The 17,263-nt window shown below is 37.9% G+C and overlaps 1 protein-coding gene across 1 annotated transcript; it reads left to right on the top strand.

Moving 5' to 3' along the window:
* Positions 1-13,438: 13,438 nt before the first annotated feature.
* On the top strand, positions 13,439-16,972 carry Pabpc4l (poly(A) binding protein cytoplasmic 4 like). Its single transcript, XM_052730517.1, has one exon. The coding sequence runs from the start codon at positions 14,189-14,191 to the stop codon at positions 15,299-15,301; it is 1,113 nt and encodes a 370-aa protein (XP_052586477.1). The 5' UTR covers positions 13,439-14,188; the 3' UTR covers positions 15,302-16,972.
* Positions 16,973-17,263: the final 291 nt, after the last annotated feature.

The following is a 17,263-nucleotide window of genomic DNA, read 5'->3' as shown; positions in this document are numbered from 1 at the left end:
ACACACACACACACACACATACAGAAAGAGAAGGAGATCTAGGAACACATTGTTATAAATATGGCTCTGACTCTGTAAGTATTTATTGAGCTTTTCCTTTTTTGTTTACTTGTTCTTTTTGTCATATTCTGACTTGTTTAAATTGGTTTTGTTTTGTTTTCTTATTATTCCTTGGATGTCTGTTTATTTCCATTTTTTAAGAAAAATTTTTTATTCATTTTACATACCAAAGATTCCCCTCTTCCCTCCTCGTACCCCTCCAGCCTCTGCCTCCCCCTGCCATACCCTCCTATAAGAAGGTAAGGCTTCCCATGGGGAGATACATTTAGTAGAGGCAGGTCCAAGTTCTTCGTCCTGCCTCAAGACTGTGCCAGATGTCCCATCATAAAAGTGGACTGCAAAAGGCCTGCTCATGCACCAGGGATGGTTTCTGATTCTACTGCCAGGAGGCCCTTAAGTGGATCATGTTACACAACTGTCTCAATATGCAGAGGGCCTAGTCTAGTCCCATGCAGGCTCCACAGCTGTTGATCTAAACTTCATGAGTTCCCACTAGTTTGGTTTGGTTGTCTTTGTTGGTTTCCCCATCATGATCTTGATGTCCCTTGCTCATAGAATCCCTGTTCTCTCTTTTAGACTGGACTTCTGGAGCTTGGCCTGGTGTTTGGCTGTGGATCTCTGCATCTGCTTCCATCAGTTACTGGAGAAAGGCTCTATGATGATAGTTAGGGTATTCACAGATCTGATTACTGGGGTAAGCCATTTCGGGCACCCTCTCCACTATTGCTAGTAGTCTAAGCTGTGGTCATCCTTGGGGATTCCTGGGAACTTCTCTAGCACTCGGTTTCTCCCTATCCCCATGATGTCTCCCTCTATCATATTATCTCTTTCATTGCTCTCCCACTCACAATGGTCAAGCTGGAACAGAGATGGAGTGGGAGAACAATGAGATACCTGTTTATTTTATAATGAGAGACAGAGCAGAGGTAGCTTTGGATGGGGGTGGAGGATCTCAGAGGATCCTGTGGGATAGGAAATCATAATAAAAATACATTGTAGGAAAAACTATTTATAAAATAAAAATGGGGCAAAAGAAATAAAAGAAAATGGGAGCTGGAATTCAATGTCGCTACTGACTAACATTTTGGGGCCCTTGTTTTAGTTGTTTGCTTGTTTATTGTTTGCTCATTGATAAATAACTCCTCTCTCACTGAGGTTGTCAAGACAATTCTTGAATTCTTGGGAACAAAACTAACCTTTCTTCTCATTCTCCAGCTTAAGTTATAGGTGTCTGTCATGACTCTGGTTTAATATGTGTTTAATTTGTCTTCTTAATTTCAATAAAAATTATTGGAATTATATAGGTATTTATATGTGTTTGCGTGACTATACATAGTGACATTGAATGATACAGAGCAAACTGGTTTTCCTCAGAACAGCAAGATTTTTGATATGGTAGGGAAAAGTTCATTTTTAATTCATTTTATATTAGTTGTGCTACTAAACATTAATTTATTTTTGGTATTTTACTTTTTAAAAGGAAGAAAAATGAAAAATCTCTCCTAGGTGCATCCATTTACTTGGTTTTTAGCTAATTCCAAATGTAGTCAAGTTGACAAGAGTAGTTATCACATGGAGGAGATGAGATGAGATGGATTAGTACCAGCTCATCCCTCATTCTCCCCTCCCCTCCTTTCCTTCCTTTGAACTCTTCTTTTCATCCTCCCTTTCCTCCCCTTCTCATCCCCCCTCTCTCTCACTTATCTCATCCAGCCTAGCCTCTCCATCACCTTTGTCCCAAGATTGCAAATGTGAGACAGCAAACTTGGGATTCTATTTTTTTTTTAATATTCTAACTTTTCCAACACATAGTTAAAGAATGTATATATAATATTTAAATCTAAATCAGTGAGAATTAAATCTCTTCTATAAGACTGTTTTTAGAAATTGGCAGTTAAGACTATATAAATTCAATAATATAAAAATTTAGACATTGTTGATTGAATGCATATTCTGTATTGAATATTTAATGTGCAGAATTTGGGCAATCAATGATATTCAACAGATTGTTGCTTTTATAAGTAAATGATCTTAGCAGAGTAATTTATTAGAAGTATGATTTCAGTTTGAACCCCAGTTTCACTTCTTGAATATATAACAATGCTCAATTTTTCCTGTTCACCACAGTATTGTCTTAACTAATGCAAATGACTGTGGGCAGCCAGGGTTTTCTTTTTATTAAAACTTACTTTCTCTCTTTCCTCACTCCAGGTAGGATAAAGTCTTTCAATGTGACTATTATTTCAAAATAATATCATTTTTTCTACAACAATTATTGCATGAATAGGTAATCAATTGCCACATGAAAAATACGTTTTCCTTCTGTAGGTATATTGGGTTCCATCAGGGTTTGTAGCTCTTGTTTATAGGTGGTAATGCTGGCCAGGCCAGGTTTCCTGACAAACTGGAAAGATGTAAAAATAAACATATATTTCAAAGAAGAATGTTTAGTTTCCTTTTATTTGTTTATTTAACCTCCCAACAAACCTTCCATCTCCCCTCTACTCACCCGTCCAGATCTACTACCTCTGTCTCTTCTTCAAAGAAGAACAGTCCTCCAAGATCTGACAGTCAAACAGGACAAAGTGAGATACAATAAGACAAGGCTGAACCCTCACAATGAGGCTGGACAATATAAACCAAAGGATGAAGAGAGTCCCAGGAGCAGGCAAAAGACTCAGAGATATACCCACTCCCACTGTGAGGAGTCCCATCAAAACACCAAGCTAATAGCCATAACATATGCACAGAGGACCTTGCACAGACCCATGCAGACCTGGAGCTTGCTGCTTCAGTCTCTGTGAGTCCATGTGAGCTCTGCTTAGTTGATTCGGTGGGCCATGTTTTCCTGGAATCCTCCATCCTCCCCAACTCCTACAATCTTTCCTCCCCATCCTTTGTAGGGTTCCCCAATCTCCAAGGGGAGTGACCTCATGGAGGCCTACAATTTAGACTCTCTTTCTTCATAATGTCAGATGATGTATTTCTGCACTCACTACCATTTTCTGTTATAGGAATTTTTTCTGATGAAAACTGAGCAAGGCACCAATCTACAAGTATAGAAGAATATCACTAAGAATCATTTCATTGATTTTTTTTAACCAGTCATGTTTGTTTCTACCCTAGGTCTCTGGGCTATCCAGTCTCAAGTTCCTGGCCATCCTGGCAATGTAGTGCATGGGATTCCTCTTGTGGCATGGGCCCCAAGTTAGACCAAACCCCAGATGGCCACTCCTAAAAGTTTTGCACATCATTGTCCCAGCACATCTTGCAGATAGGACAGATTGTAGGTTGAGGGTTTTGTGGCTTGGTTGGTATCCAGATTTGTCTTTCTGTACCCTACAGAGTAGCTTCTCACACCGAAGAGATTAGAATGTAGGGGTGAAGGCTTCATGCAGGCACCAGCTTGAACTCCCTAGTTCAATGAGCTGAGTGGAAGCTATCCTCTGCAATGGTGTACTATTGTCAGTTTTCAGAGACTTACATTCTGTCCTAGCATCAGCCTGTATTGTTTAGGACAATTTGGGCCAACAACTCAACTGAATGCAACCCATTCCCACAACTGGAAGCCATCACTGGCTACAAAAGATGGACAATTCAGATTCCATATCCTCCATTACTAAGAGTTCTTGCTAGTCACCCTCATAAGAGTGCAGGATGTTTCCATTGCACTAGATTTCCGTACCTTCCCTCAAATTCTTTCCAGCTCCAGTTGTCTCTCCCAAAACTCTCTCCCTCCATCCCTACCCTCACCTGATCCTTTCTGTTCCCATTCCCACCCACCATCAGTCCACTCCCCAAAAAATCTATTCTGTTTCCACTTTCCTAGGAAACCAGTGTTTTCCTACTAGAGCCCTCCTCTTTACCTAGCCTCTCCAGGTCTGTGGATCATCGCTTGAATATTATTTACTTAACTGCTATCTAGCTATAAGTGAGGACACATCATGTTTGTCTTTCTGGGTCTGGGTTACTTCACTCGGAATGATTTTTTTTTTCTAGTTCCTTCCATTAGCCTGCAAATTTCATGATGACATTTTTTTAACAGCTGAGTAAATATTTCATTATGTAAATATGCCATATTTTCTTTATGTGTTCTTCAGCTGAGGGACACCTAGATTGTTTCCAGTTTCTGGCTATTATGAGTAAAGTTTCAATGAACATAGATAAACAACTGTCCTTGTAGAATGGAATGTCCTTTAGGTATATGGCCAAGAGTGGTTTAGCTGGATCTTGAAGTAGATCAATAATTGATTTTCTGAAGAACTGCCATATTGATTTCCATAATGGCTGTACAAGTTTGCAATCACATCAGCAATGGGGGAGTGTTCTTCCTCACCAGCATGAATTGTCACTTGTGTTATTGATATTAGCATTAATAATCATTTATGTTTTTTATATTAGCCACTCTGACAAGTGCAAGATGGAATCTCAAAATAGTTTTGATTTGCACTTCCCTGGTAGCTAAGAATGTTGAACATTTATTTAAGTGATCCTCAGCAATTTGAGATTTCTCTATTGAGAATTCTCTGTTTAGATCTGTACCCCATTTTTGATTGATTGTTTGATATTGTGAATTCTGAATGGTGACTGTGATTGTCTGTAGAGAGGACTGAGTTTCTCTTGACAATGCAATGAACTTTTAATTTGCGGCAGACTGTGTAGGATAAAAAGACAGGGGTGCAGTGGCAGTCTCCCTCCTCCATGATTGCTGGATTGTAAGTGCAAACTGAGCATAGTGTGTCAATTCACATATTAGAAGTGTGGGACATATGATTCCTCGTAATGTTCCTCTGGGATATTTGAGAGAGTTGTATCTAAGAGAAATGTTGTTGTTGTGTTGATTTTGTTAGGGGTGTGTGTGTGTGTGTGTGTGTATGTGTGTGTTGTATAATGCACCTGAGTGGGTAAATGTCTGTGTTTTACATAGACATGAAGAGGTGATTCAGGACATCAGTTGTTTTCCCTTTTCACTCTTGGCCCTATACATGTCCATCAAGAGACCACACGCTATCTGTCTTAACAAGCAAATAGAATAAGCTGCAAACTCTCCTCTATGTCACCAGATGGGAAAAAATAAACCTCAAAAAATAATGATTTGAAAGGGCATGTGTAGATAGTGCTTTTCTAGAGAGAGACTGAGAGCCAAGAATGTCATGGAAACTTGAAGTATTTACTTTTCTATATGTAGGCTGCTTAGTTTATTTGCTCTTTATACAGTTTAACTTTGTAGACCCAGTTAGACTTACTCTCTTGCCTGAGCCTCTTAAATGCTAGAATTACAAACAATATAACCAAAGAAGCTCTGAAGAAAGTTCAATGGAGTAGTACTTTTCAAAATTTTACTATCATTCCAAATTGTTTTCAATTTTGTTCTTATGCTAACGATAACAGCAAAAATGTCTAGTGAAATTGAGTGTAGGTGGTAAATAAGAGAACACTGTAAAGAACAAACTAGGCATGACTATTTATTACTCAAGGATGGCAAGTCCAGCTGAATTCAGTACATATTCTGTTCATGGAGCAGAAAGAAAGCAGTGATTGGAGAATGAACTTTCAATGGCATGGCGTGTCTTTTCCATGCTTGAGAGGAATTATAAATAATTATTTTTTTCAATATAAAACATATAAGGACTTCAATATTTTATCTTAATAACAAATTGACATATTGGTACAGTACAATTTCAAGGATAAGGAGGGACTAGACACAAGACTCTAAAATGTGAGACACTTTGGATGGGCTTCACACTCAGAGCAGTAGCAATAGACAATCTACAAGCATTGTATTGTACCAGTCCCTGAAAATGAAATTCAACAGGCCATCTGAAGGGATCCAAGAACTTATGTATTTATTAGATTACCCGAAGGAAAACAAATCATAGCTTAGGAATGGGTATTTATAATAAAATGTATTAGATATATTTGCCCTTTATTTTTGATTAGACTACAGTTTTTCCCAATGATTAACTACCATATAACTACCCTATACAAGAGAGTCAGGAGAAATAACAAGCAACTCAGTTGGTTGCAAGTTTTGTGGAAAAAATACATAAATAAATAAAGCAGCTTTTGAGAATTATGATTTGGTAGTAAACTTCCCTTATTTTTCCAACAGGTGTCATTCAACAAATTATCATGTTTTATTGAGGAAGTAAGTCTACTCAATTTGCTCAATATTTATTGTCTCTAATACACTTGTGCAAAGGATATAATTATTTGTGAAACATATAAACATGTTAATCTTGTTCTAGGCCCACCAAATGATTTAGCCTTGTAAAAATCCACATCTACTGGAGTCAAGGATAGAGTTTCTTGACACTTCTAAATAACAAATAAGTTACATGTTTTGGGAAGATCACCCAAGTGCTGTCTCATTTTATAGAAATCTTAAATGTTATTTGTGAACTTCGTGATAATGGGTATTGCCTGAAAAATCTTAAGCCTCATAGATATTCCTAAGGCACAAGTTAGAGTAAATCAATATCAAGTAAAACAACCCACAAATTCATGTAGTATCTGTGGGTACAATTATGAAATATACCGTTAAAATGTTTGTACACCGTGTGGCCCTACAACAGGAGGGATTTTCTACCTATCTGATACATGTTAACTTTCCATGTTCACTTCAAAGTGAATGTTAGTTGAAGGGTTGCCTGGTACCAGTCAGTCCAACCCATGATCTTATGCTGGCCAAGATCTGGGTCCCACTCATTTGCTACATTGAGTAACTGAACACTATGTGGGGAGTGAAATAACTGTGGTGTCCACTGCTGTTTTGTGAGGGAAGTGCAGGAGCTGAGGTTACCTGCTCCTGCTTCCATAGATTGTATAGTGAGTGTAATGGAATAAGATAAAAATCTTGGTCAGATTTCCATGTACCAGAGAATGTGAGTCTGAGCAGCTAATTAAATAAGGACTTTCCAGAGTTCTAGAAAGGAAAATCTGGCCCTTTTAGTGCACAATTCCACAGAGTGTTTTGAAGAGAATTTTGAAGGTCATTGACCTCTTTCTGTTCACAAGGTCTTTCTCAAATCCCATATGTTTCCTGGGTAGATAGACTCCACTTTCCATTGTGAGCACAGAATTATTGTCTACTTTAGAAACTGTAATGTCTCATTTTCCCAAACATCTCCTGCATTATCCAGACATTATATCCATGAGGGGAATTTATGTGAGAGATAAGGACATTTTATGAAACTTACAATGTCCATATGGTTGCTATTATAATCAACATAGATGAGAATTGAAGGATTTGGTAAGCTGTCCACTAAGCAAATGACCATTATCAATATGACATAGAAACTTGCCAATCCAACAAGAGAACCCAGCTGTCAGTAATGGATTAAAGTTTAACTCTACTGGACAAAATTTGGACAGGCTATTCCTAGAAGTTATCAATCAGTATATCATGGTGATGATAGACAAGGGCAAAAAAGGCAGTAATGATATTGAGAACACAAAACAGATTCTTAAGAATAAATGTGTGAATGACAAGTATTTATAGTCATTTTATGTAGTCTCTAAAACTTAAATATGAGCATTATCTTTTATGTAGTCAAATTGGATTCCCACAATCTGGCAACAGCCCATTTAAGACATAGAATTACTTCTAAATGTGTAGCCAGGAATAACTGAGGAAGGAATTCTGACAACATGTCAAATCTCAACAATACTAGATATCGTTAGATAGGAAATAGTAGGAAATGCCATTGGATGACTTGAATATGAGGTAATTGTTGAATGTGCTTTGTGATAAGAGGCATTCTATCCTCAAACTGCAAAGTTTCCTGGTTTAAAGGGTCAACAACAAAAGGATAATGGTCTAGCTCCCAATGCTACAATGCAGTTACAGTGGGTAATAAACAAAACAGTAATACTCTCTACTGAAAGTGGATCAAAAACAGTGAAGAAGTACTCAGCATACTTATAGGAGTGACTTCTACAGAGTTACCAGGAGTCAGAACAATATAACAAGACATCTTCAGAAACACAAGGCCATGAAATGTAAAAGACATCTATATATCTAGGTGAAATTTGGTGGCCATCTTATCTGGTGAAATGCAGCCATGGGCTTGATTCTTTCAATTTCTTGGGTGAGTTATACTTGTGTTCCTTGAGAACCTCAGATTTTCACCACAGACCAATTTGTCAACAAAGGTTAATTTTAGTCTCCTAGTGTGTAATTACTTAACATGAATTTAGTTCTTCAAGGACTAGTCAATTCTGTTGTAAAATCAACAAATTAATATATTGAATTGGCTCAAGATCTACCAATAAACCATTGTTTTACTTACCTTATGTTTGTAGACCAGAAAAACTGTGAATTGAGCATCAGCTTTTCTTCAACTGTAAAAACTGACTCTCTATGAGCTGATTCAAATATTTTTTAATAGCACTTTAGGATCTTGTTTCCCTTTGAGAAAAAGAAATGTATTTGATAATTTATTATTATATTAGATAAAAAAATGTACCACCAAACCTTCTAAATTCCCCTGGGTTCCTTTCTATACACCTCTCTTGATGATCTTCAATCTATCTTTTCCAGAAAGCTCTATCTCTGTTAGGAAACTGTCTCCAACATCAATGATATAAAAAGTAAGGAAGGATCTTGGCTTTTACTCTACTTGTAAACAAAATGTCACATGCCATAGCTTCATGTATACTGATAAAAGAAAACAATGCTACTGAGTCCAATTCAAGACTTTTTTTATTTAAATGGTAAAAGCAGTATCTAATATATGAGCATTTCCCTGTGAAAATTCCCTACGCTCACATTGCAACTTAGTAATGTGCACAGACCAAGAAGACACCAGTACCTCCACGAAAAAAAGACGAGAGTAAAAGTAAAAAGACAGAGCTTTGAAAGATTGGCCCATCTAGAATGAACAGGAAGTCTACCTGCTCAGTGCTTCAAAGAGAGTCAGTATTGCTATCTTACAAGGCTGTAAATACACTGGCACTTTACTTCAAAGGCAGCTTCTTATTCATATTTCCCAAGATTTTTGTCCATGCTAATATTTTAGCCTATATTCAGCAACAAACAATTCAGCATCCTTAATTACAAATTAATGAAAAAAATGTGAGATTTGTGCAGAATTGTTTGTCAAATTCCCAAGCTCAAGATCTAAGAAATAAGGTATGCCAACGTTTGCTCCAAGCTTTGAGAACATAGTAATAGTCAAGTATGACAGGATTCTCTCTTCTATTCTTGAACATATGATAACATTGGTAGAGAGCATATGAATATTAAAAAATAAACTGGTCAAAATGACAGACCCCTAAATTACTAGTCTTCTGGATGTTTGGAAATAATTGTAACAATCAGAAAATATGGATACACACCAAAGTAAAATTCCAAGAACTGATACATGAAAATTTTGATTTGAACGCAGAAATTTAAAAACTGCATGAAGATGACTTCATGTCTTAAGAATAATTCCAGATATTTGGAGAAGGGTAGAACTTCCCAAAAGCTATAACCAAGTAAAAAAATGGTACATCTAAATGATGCTTGCCCATTGTATCTGTGTATAGCAATGGAAGGGTAATCATACACTCTAAACCAGTCACAGCCTTTGCTAGTTTAGGGAAATACATGAGAGTTAGAAGGGCATTGTAAGTATAAATCAGTAATAAATGTGGGTTTAACTCCAAACCCCTGCCATCTTGATCCACAACCTCAACTTGCAACTGGTGTGCACTTTGGTCTGGGTGTATCATGAGAATTGCTCAGTCATGGTAATCAAGGAATGCAATTGTTCTACAGAAATAAACTGTGATGAAACTGAAAGCACAGAATGAAGGATTTCCCTGAGTTTGGAAAAGTGGGTCAAATACAATGTAATATATATATATATATATATTTATTTATTTATTTATTTATATATATATATATATAAAATGAAAGGTTAGATTGAAATAATATATCTATATCATCTATCTATCATCTATCCATTTATCTATCATCTATTCATTTATCTATCATCTATCCACTTATCTATCATCTAACCATTTCTCTATCTATCTATCTATCTATCTATTTATGTATATCTGGATTGTGGGGAATTTTTTAAAACCTTGGGTGCTAATTGCTATTTTCACTCATCAAGATCTTATGCAGAAGATGGTAGCAAAATCATTCTGTTGCTAAATGTGTGGTAGACTAGAAGGCAGAAAAAATGAACAAAAGATTGATGAATCAAACCTGTGCAATAATACTAAGAAGGTGAACCACAGGAAATGATAGGGAGGGCAATTGTAAAAGCTACACTCTTGATTAAGAACACAACTAACAAAAGATGAAAGCTGCAGAACTATACAGAAGTGAGACTCACTGATGTCCATAAGTACTTTGTGAAAACATGTGCCCAGCTTAATGAAAGGGCACAAAGACTGGTAATTTAACCAATAAGGATCTTTTTCTTTTCTTCCTTTGTTATTTATTATTCTTTCATACAGTATATCCCAACCACTGTTTCCTCTCCTTTCACTCCTCCCAGGACCCCTCCTCAACTTCACTCTCCCCTAGATCCACTCCTCCTGTTTCACTTCAGAAAATAACAGGCCTCACAGGGAAAACATCTGAAAGTGGCATAACAAGGTACAATAAGACTAGGAACAAACCCTCATATCAAGGCTGGGTGAGGCAACCCAGTAGGAGGGAAAGGGTCCTGTGAGCAGACCAAAGAGTCAGAGACATCCCCACTTCCACTGTTGGGAGTCTCCCAAAACACCAAGCTACACAACCACAAGGTATATGCAGAGTTCCTAGCACAGACCCATGCAGGCTTCATGATTGCCACTTTAGTTCTCTGTGGATCCCTGTGAGACCTGCTCTAGTTGATTTTGTGGGCTGAGTTCTCCTGGTGTCCTTCCTTCCTTCCTTCCTTCCTTCCTTCCTTCCTTCCTTCCTTCCTTCTTTCTTTCTTTTCTTTTCTTTTTTCTTTTCTTTTCTTCCTCTTCCTCTTCTTCTTCTTCTCTTCCTCCTCCTCCTCCTCTTCCTCCTCCTCCTCCTCCTCCTCCTCCTCTTCTTCTTCTTCTTCTTCCTCTTCTTCTTCTTCTTCTTTTTCTTCTTCTTCTTCTTCCTCTTCTTCTTCTTCTTCCCCAGGTTGAACTCAAACTCATTATTTAACTAAGGCTAATCTTGAACTCTTAATCTTCCTGCCTCAACATCAGGGGTTCTGGGATGATAGGAGTATGTCACCACTTCCAGTGTCAGTTTGTAACAGTTGTATGTACTTGACTATAAGAATATGGTACTAAGTGCTAAATTTCAAAGCTCTTCCTCATGTTTCACAAAATGCTGAGTGAAAAATAAAAGTGCACTAATACTTAGTGAAAAACATGATTTCTTTAAATATTTCATTATGGTGCATATGTGAATTTGTGTTGTGAAAAAGCCAATGTGGTCTTAGGCATACTCCTAACAAGTAAAAATTCTTGAAGCATACTTCACAGGGATTACATACCTAGGCTCTTTCTTTGAAATGATTCTTATACTATTGGTTATATTGACATTGTCTCAAGTTTAAAAGTACATGATGTCATATTACACAATTCTGTAATAGTATCTAATATGCCATGTGTTTCCTCCCTTTTGTAGATTACAGTCTAGAACAAATCTTTTTTTTTAGGGGGGGAAATCTCACCTGTTTTTACAAACAAATCTCTAAGAAGAAGCAACACATAACAAAACAATCTGAAACAATGTCAAACAACATTTGTTTATAAGTAATCATAATTCTATAACTACAGTGGAAGCAATATTTTTTGCACTTCATGGACTCTTGGTTAGAACAAACCCATGAAAAAGGAATAGATGCACAGGAGAAAAACAAGTGCACATTTATTATTGATTCATTTTCTAGTAGGAGAGACCATTGATGAGTAGATTTCACAGGAATGGTTTTAAATTCCAGCTTATAGAAGAATGTTTTCAGCAGAACTGGAAAGGCAAGTGCAAAAGGTGTCAGAGTCTCTAGGTACAAAAGATTTGCAAAGCAAGACACTAGGCTAAATAAGCTCCTTAATAATGAAGATTTTTCTGTTACCATTCCCATCCTCCTAAGATTCTCAAGTTGTTTCAACGGTTGACTTCAAGTTCTTTGGTAGACAGGAGACCAGTGATTTTGTCATAGAAAATCTGTGTTCTTCTTTTAAATAAGTAATTTGCGAGCAGACAGCTTTCATTGTATTGTTCATTCATAGTTGTTCTTCAATAGCTCATCACATATTGGATGGTGTATTCTGGTCTCCCACATAATTAATTTTAAATAGGCTAAGAGTAATTTGTATTTTATAGTGAAAATCAGAGCACTTTTTAATATCTATTAACAATGACTTTTGAGACAATGTCATTTTCTTTCCCAGGAGAAATACGTATTAATTTTTCTGGTTTCATAAGAAAACACCCCATTAATTCTGGACTCATTAGATTCAAATCCTCCTACCCAACATGTAAATCAGACAACAGACTTTCTGTGTCTCATTAGTTAGAAGTGTAGAGTCTCCTATCCGTCTCAGTGACTGAGCCAGAATTTGCTTTTAACCATGTTTTTTAGGCAATGTCTATGTTGATTAAAGTTTTCAATGCAGTAAATTTGTTGTTCCTTTTGTAAACTGATCTACACAGTCACTTCCTCAGGTCAGTAATTTTGATTTTTAAGGGCATCGTGTTCAAGTCGTAAGGTTTGCCAGGAATCCGAATACATTTTATTTAATATTAGAAGTGAAGCCACCATTACATGGAACCTGTTACATTCTTGATACTGTGTCACCATTTCCAAAGCTATTAATTTATTTAACAGCTGCTGCACACTCTTAGTTAAGTGCCACTATCTCAAGACGGCTTCAGTAACTCCCTCATCTATTCCACACAGCTGAGGTATTCAATGCATAGTGGACATCCGGTAAATCATTCATTACCGTAAATCTCTAAAAATAAAATACAGATGGCATACTATCCTGGAATGCAGTCTGTTTTAATCAACTAGGAGAACGTGAGACAGTGTAACTGTCTGAAAAAAGACACCTAGACTCTCAGAAGAGATGCAGGGAAAAGTTCTGTTTGCAGAGAGCATTTATAATCTGTCGTCTAAAAAAGAAAACATTTTAAAAGTGGGCCTTACAAGAGAGGCAAGTGTGTCTCGGAGTTCTGTGTGAATGGGACATGCAGAGATTCTGCACAACTTTGTTGGACTAGGTGAGCGTGTAGGACTTCATCAAGGCCATCGCGGGGTGTCTGCAGGAGTTTGCGGGACCCTGATCCTTGTTTGGGAAGGCTGGCTTAGACTAAACAGACTAGGAGGAGCAACCTGGTGGTGGGTTGCCCGGCCACACCCCCGGTCGCTTTCTCCACCCATGACACCGCCTCCTGCCCTGAACCCAGAGACGGAGGGTGGGGAGCGAGCGAGAGGGGCGGGGGAGGAACACAGCCCCCCGAAGTGTGTAAGAGCAAACAGTGATAGACAGCTAGTTCCGGGTTCCCGCCGCCTGCACTCCGCAAGCTGGTGAGCCCCAGTCTTCAGCCAGGTTCCTCCCGGGAGCCGCGAGCCACCAGGGCGCGGGGTGGGTGGCCAGGGACGGGGCCCAGGCGCGCGCGCACAGTCGTGTCTCCAGCGAGCTGGGTTCGGCACCCTGAGCGGGACGGGGCCTCCAAATCTGGGCCTGAGCTGCACGCCCCCGCGGCCTTGCTGGCTTCAGGCTTGGCTAGACATCTAACCCAGAAGAACAAGGCCTGTCTGTACTCGGAAAGCAGCCACCAGCTGCTGGGGTGGACGCAGATGGAGGGCCTGTCTTGGCCAGCCACATGTAAGTTGTTTCTGAGTTGGAAGGAAAGGAAAGTTCGCGACTGAGAATTGAAGGCAGATTGCCAACTACCAGGAAAGAACATTGGTTCTGACTTTTTTGTTGATGAAGTTGTTGCCAGGCTTGGGGGAAATGCAACTTGCCCTGCAGCTGGACCTCTAAGTGGTCATCAGAGGCTGCCGGGAATGAACAGGCCCTGAGCTGTGATCCGGTTTCCCTACTTGAAGTATACATTCTTGGTAGCTTCTGGGAACAGGCTTGTAGTGTTGGAGTAAAACAAAAGAAAACAAAACAAAAGTAAGCAAACAAAACAAAACAAGAAAACATGAGTGTGGAAGCCAAGTACCGTGCAGCTTCTCTGTATGTGGGTGACCTCCACGAAGATGTCACTGAGGATGTGTTATTCAGGAAGTTCAACACAGTGGGACCAGTGTTGTCCATCCGCATCTGCAGGGACCTGGTTTCCGGGCGTTCACTGGGCTATGCCTATGTCAACTTCCTCCAGCTGGACGATGCGCAGAAGGCCCTAGACACCATGAACTTTGACTTGATCAAAGGCAAATCCATCCGTCTCATGTGGTCTCAACGGGATGCATACCTGAGGAAATCGGGAATCGGTAATGTGTTTATCAAGAATCTGGACAAATCCATTGATAACAAAACCTTGTATGAAAACTTCTCTCCGTTTGGAAAGATCCTGTCCTCCAAGGTGATGAGTGACGAAGAAGGCTCCAAGGGCTATGGCTTCGTGCACTACCAGGACCAGAGTGCTGCAGACAGGGCCATTGAGGAGATGAATGGGAAGCAGTTGAGGGACTGCGCAGTGTTTGTGGCCAGATTCAAAAGCCGTCAGGATCGTGAGGCTGAGCTCAGAAGCAAACCCAGCGAATTCACTAATGTGTACATCAAAAACTTTGGGGATGATATGGACGATGAGGGGCTCAAGGATGTTTTCAGCAAATACGGCCAAACTTTGAGCGTCAAGGTGATGAAAGATGCCAACGGGAAGTCCAAAGGCTTCGGGTTTGTAAGTTTTTATAGCCATGAGGCTGCCAGAAATGCAGTTGAAGAAATGAATGGACAGGATATAAACGGACAGACAATTTTTGTAGGCAGAGCTCAGAAGAAGGTAGAACGCCAGGCTGAATTGAAGGAAATGTTTGAACAGATGAAAAAGGAAAGAATCCGTGCACGTCATGCGGCGAAGCTCTACATTAAGAACCTGGATGAAACCATCGATGATGAAACACTGCGCAAGGAATTTTCTTGCTTTGGGTCCATTTGCCGAGTTAAGGTGATGCAGGAAGCAGGGCAGAGCAAAGGGTTTGGCTTGATCTGCTTTTTCTCTCCCGAGGCAGCTGCTAAAGCAATGGCTGAGATGAATGGCCGAGTCCTGGGCTCCAAACCCCTCAACATTGCACTGGGCCAGAAGCACTGAAGAAGAACGATCCTACCTCGCCAATCTCAGTAGCAGCTAGGAGAACAATACTGCTCTCCCCCTGAAGGGTGCTGTAAGGGTAAGCGTCAAAACTTGATGGCTGCTCAATGAATTTTGTATACAAAAACATTTCTTGTGTGTGTATGAAAAAGCAAATGTGTGTTAGAAGCTTGGTTTGTTTCGCAGGGTGCATCCTCAAATTTAAAAAAAAATGCATATATTTTTTTCTTATTTTCTAATATTCACAACTGTTTAATTGGTTACATTTTATTATATTTTAAACCAAATGAAGCAAATACGTGTATTTATTGCATATTTTAGTCATTTGTTTTAATAGCATTGCGAGCTTTAGTTTCTCCTATGAAAAGGTGCCCCAAACAAATTGAATGATAATTTATTTTTTACTAAGAGTAATTTTAACATTTTTCATGGAAGTATTTTTCTTTCCTTCTTTCTTTCTTGTTTTGGCAACTCAAAAATTTAGAAATTGCTAGACAGAAATCGGTGAAATACCAAATTTCACTTTTGAATTAACGTTTTTAGTACCAAGCAATAGTTGTAATATACATACATACATATATACATGCATACACATGTCCTGGAGGTTTGCATTTCTAATAATAGTCTACATCAAGATGGTGGTAGAGGAAATTTCTCATTTTTTGGTTACATTTTCTGTGTCTGTAATCTGAGTGTTTGTTTTCTTACTATTTAATTGTACTTATATAGTAATGATTTACTTTTTATATTTCCTCATGTTATAAACCTGTATCTCTGCAGTTGATGGACACATAATTTCATCTTGAATCCCATCACACCCTGCAGTTCATTGTGATGCATTTTTAGGTATTCATTAGATGCTTATGCTAGGAAAGTCATATCTATGCAATTCAGAAACGCCAAAGAAAGTCAATCTTTAAAAAAAATCCTGTTATATTAATCTATCCCAGAGTTCAGAAAATAAGTGCCTTATTTTATAAACTTCCTCTCTCTTTATTAGACTGTGAGGGCTCTGTTAGCTTGTGGGTTTTCCTTGGGCCTTGGTTGGTATTCTGACAAAGTGAAGTTATGTCACTTGATCTGTTTTTAGCATGTGTTTTATTTTGATGCCCATCCCATATGACTTCTCTCTTCTGTCCATCAACATTACTTAGCTCATTTTTAGACATTTTTACAAAGGAATTGTAATATTAGCTTTTCCTTTATACTACCTCAAAACCATTTGAAATAAAAGGTAAGAGTTATTTATTTGGAATTTACTCAGTACCTTAAAAATGTTATCCACTCATACCACAGGTGTGAAAAGTTCTGTTTTCACTGTTGTCTTTTGTTTTTCACTTTTCTTTCTTGATTTTTTGTTCTTTTTCTGTTTTGAATTATTTTCTCATTTCTTATTATCATTTATTACAACCTTTTACTTCATATGTTAATAGTACATATTTTCCATTGACAATATTTTATGAATGAGAAAAATCTCATTTTGTTTTTATAAATCATATATATATTTATATTCTTTGCACATTTTCTAATCTGAATGAGGAAAAATATTGAGAATAAAAAGTAATAAAAGAATAAAAGTAATAAAACTATTGCAGAAACACATTCTGCAAAAATTCACTGTTTATTGTCCCTAACATTTTATGTACATAATAAAAGATTTTGAAAAGGTAACATGAACAATTTTGTTTGAATTTACTCTTTTTGATTTGATGTTGTGGGATGATAAAATTCAACATACTCAAAAAGTTATTTACATATTATTTTGGTGGTTTTAACTTTAGCCAATGAGATTGCCATGTGTCTAAATTCTTGATAAGTATATATGGTGCTGCACTGGTTTTCCTCTTGGTTTTGTCTTCTGCCAAAATATCTTGATGAGAAACATTCTTCCCCACTATTACTGAAATTCTTCCCAATTCTTTTCTAAAACAAACTCTAATTAATGATTTAAAATCAATTTAA

The sequence above is a fragment of the Peromyscus californicus genome, unplaced genomic scaffold (genome assembly GCF_007827085.1).
Source record: "Peromyscus californicus insignis strain IS unplaced genomic scaffold, ASM782708v3 Scaffold_9__1_contigs__length_137607984, whole genome shotgun sequence".
Lineage (NCBI taxonomy): Eukaryota > Metazoa > Chordata > Mammalia > Rodentia > Cricetidae > Peromyscus > Peromyscus californicus.
The sequence above is the reverse complement of the archived record's forward strand: the minus strand, read 5'-3'. Positions and strand labels throughout refer to the sequence as shown.

Bases quoted from the DNA above. Each gene is read 5' to 3' on its own strand.
- Pabpc4l (XM_052730517.1), top strand. From the start codon at position 14,189: ATGAGTGTGGAAGCCAAGTACCGTGCAGCTTCTCTGTATGTGGGTGAC.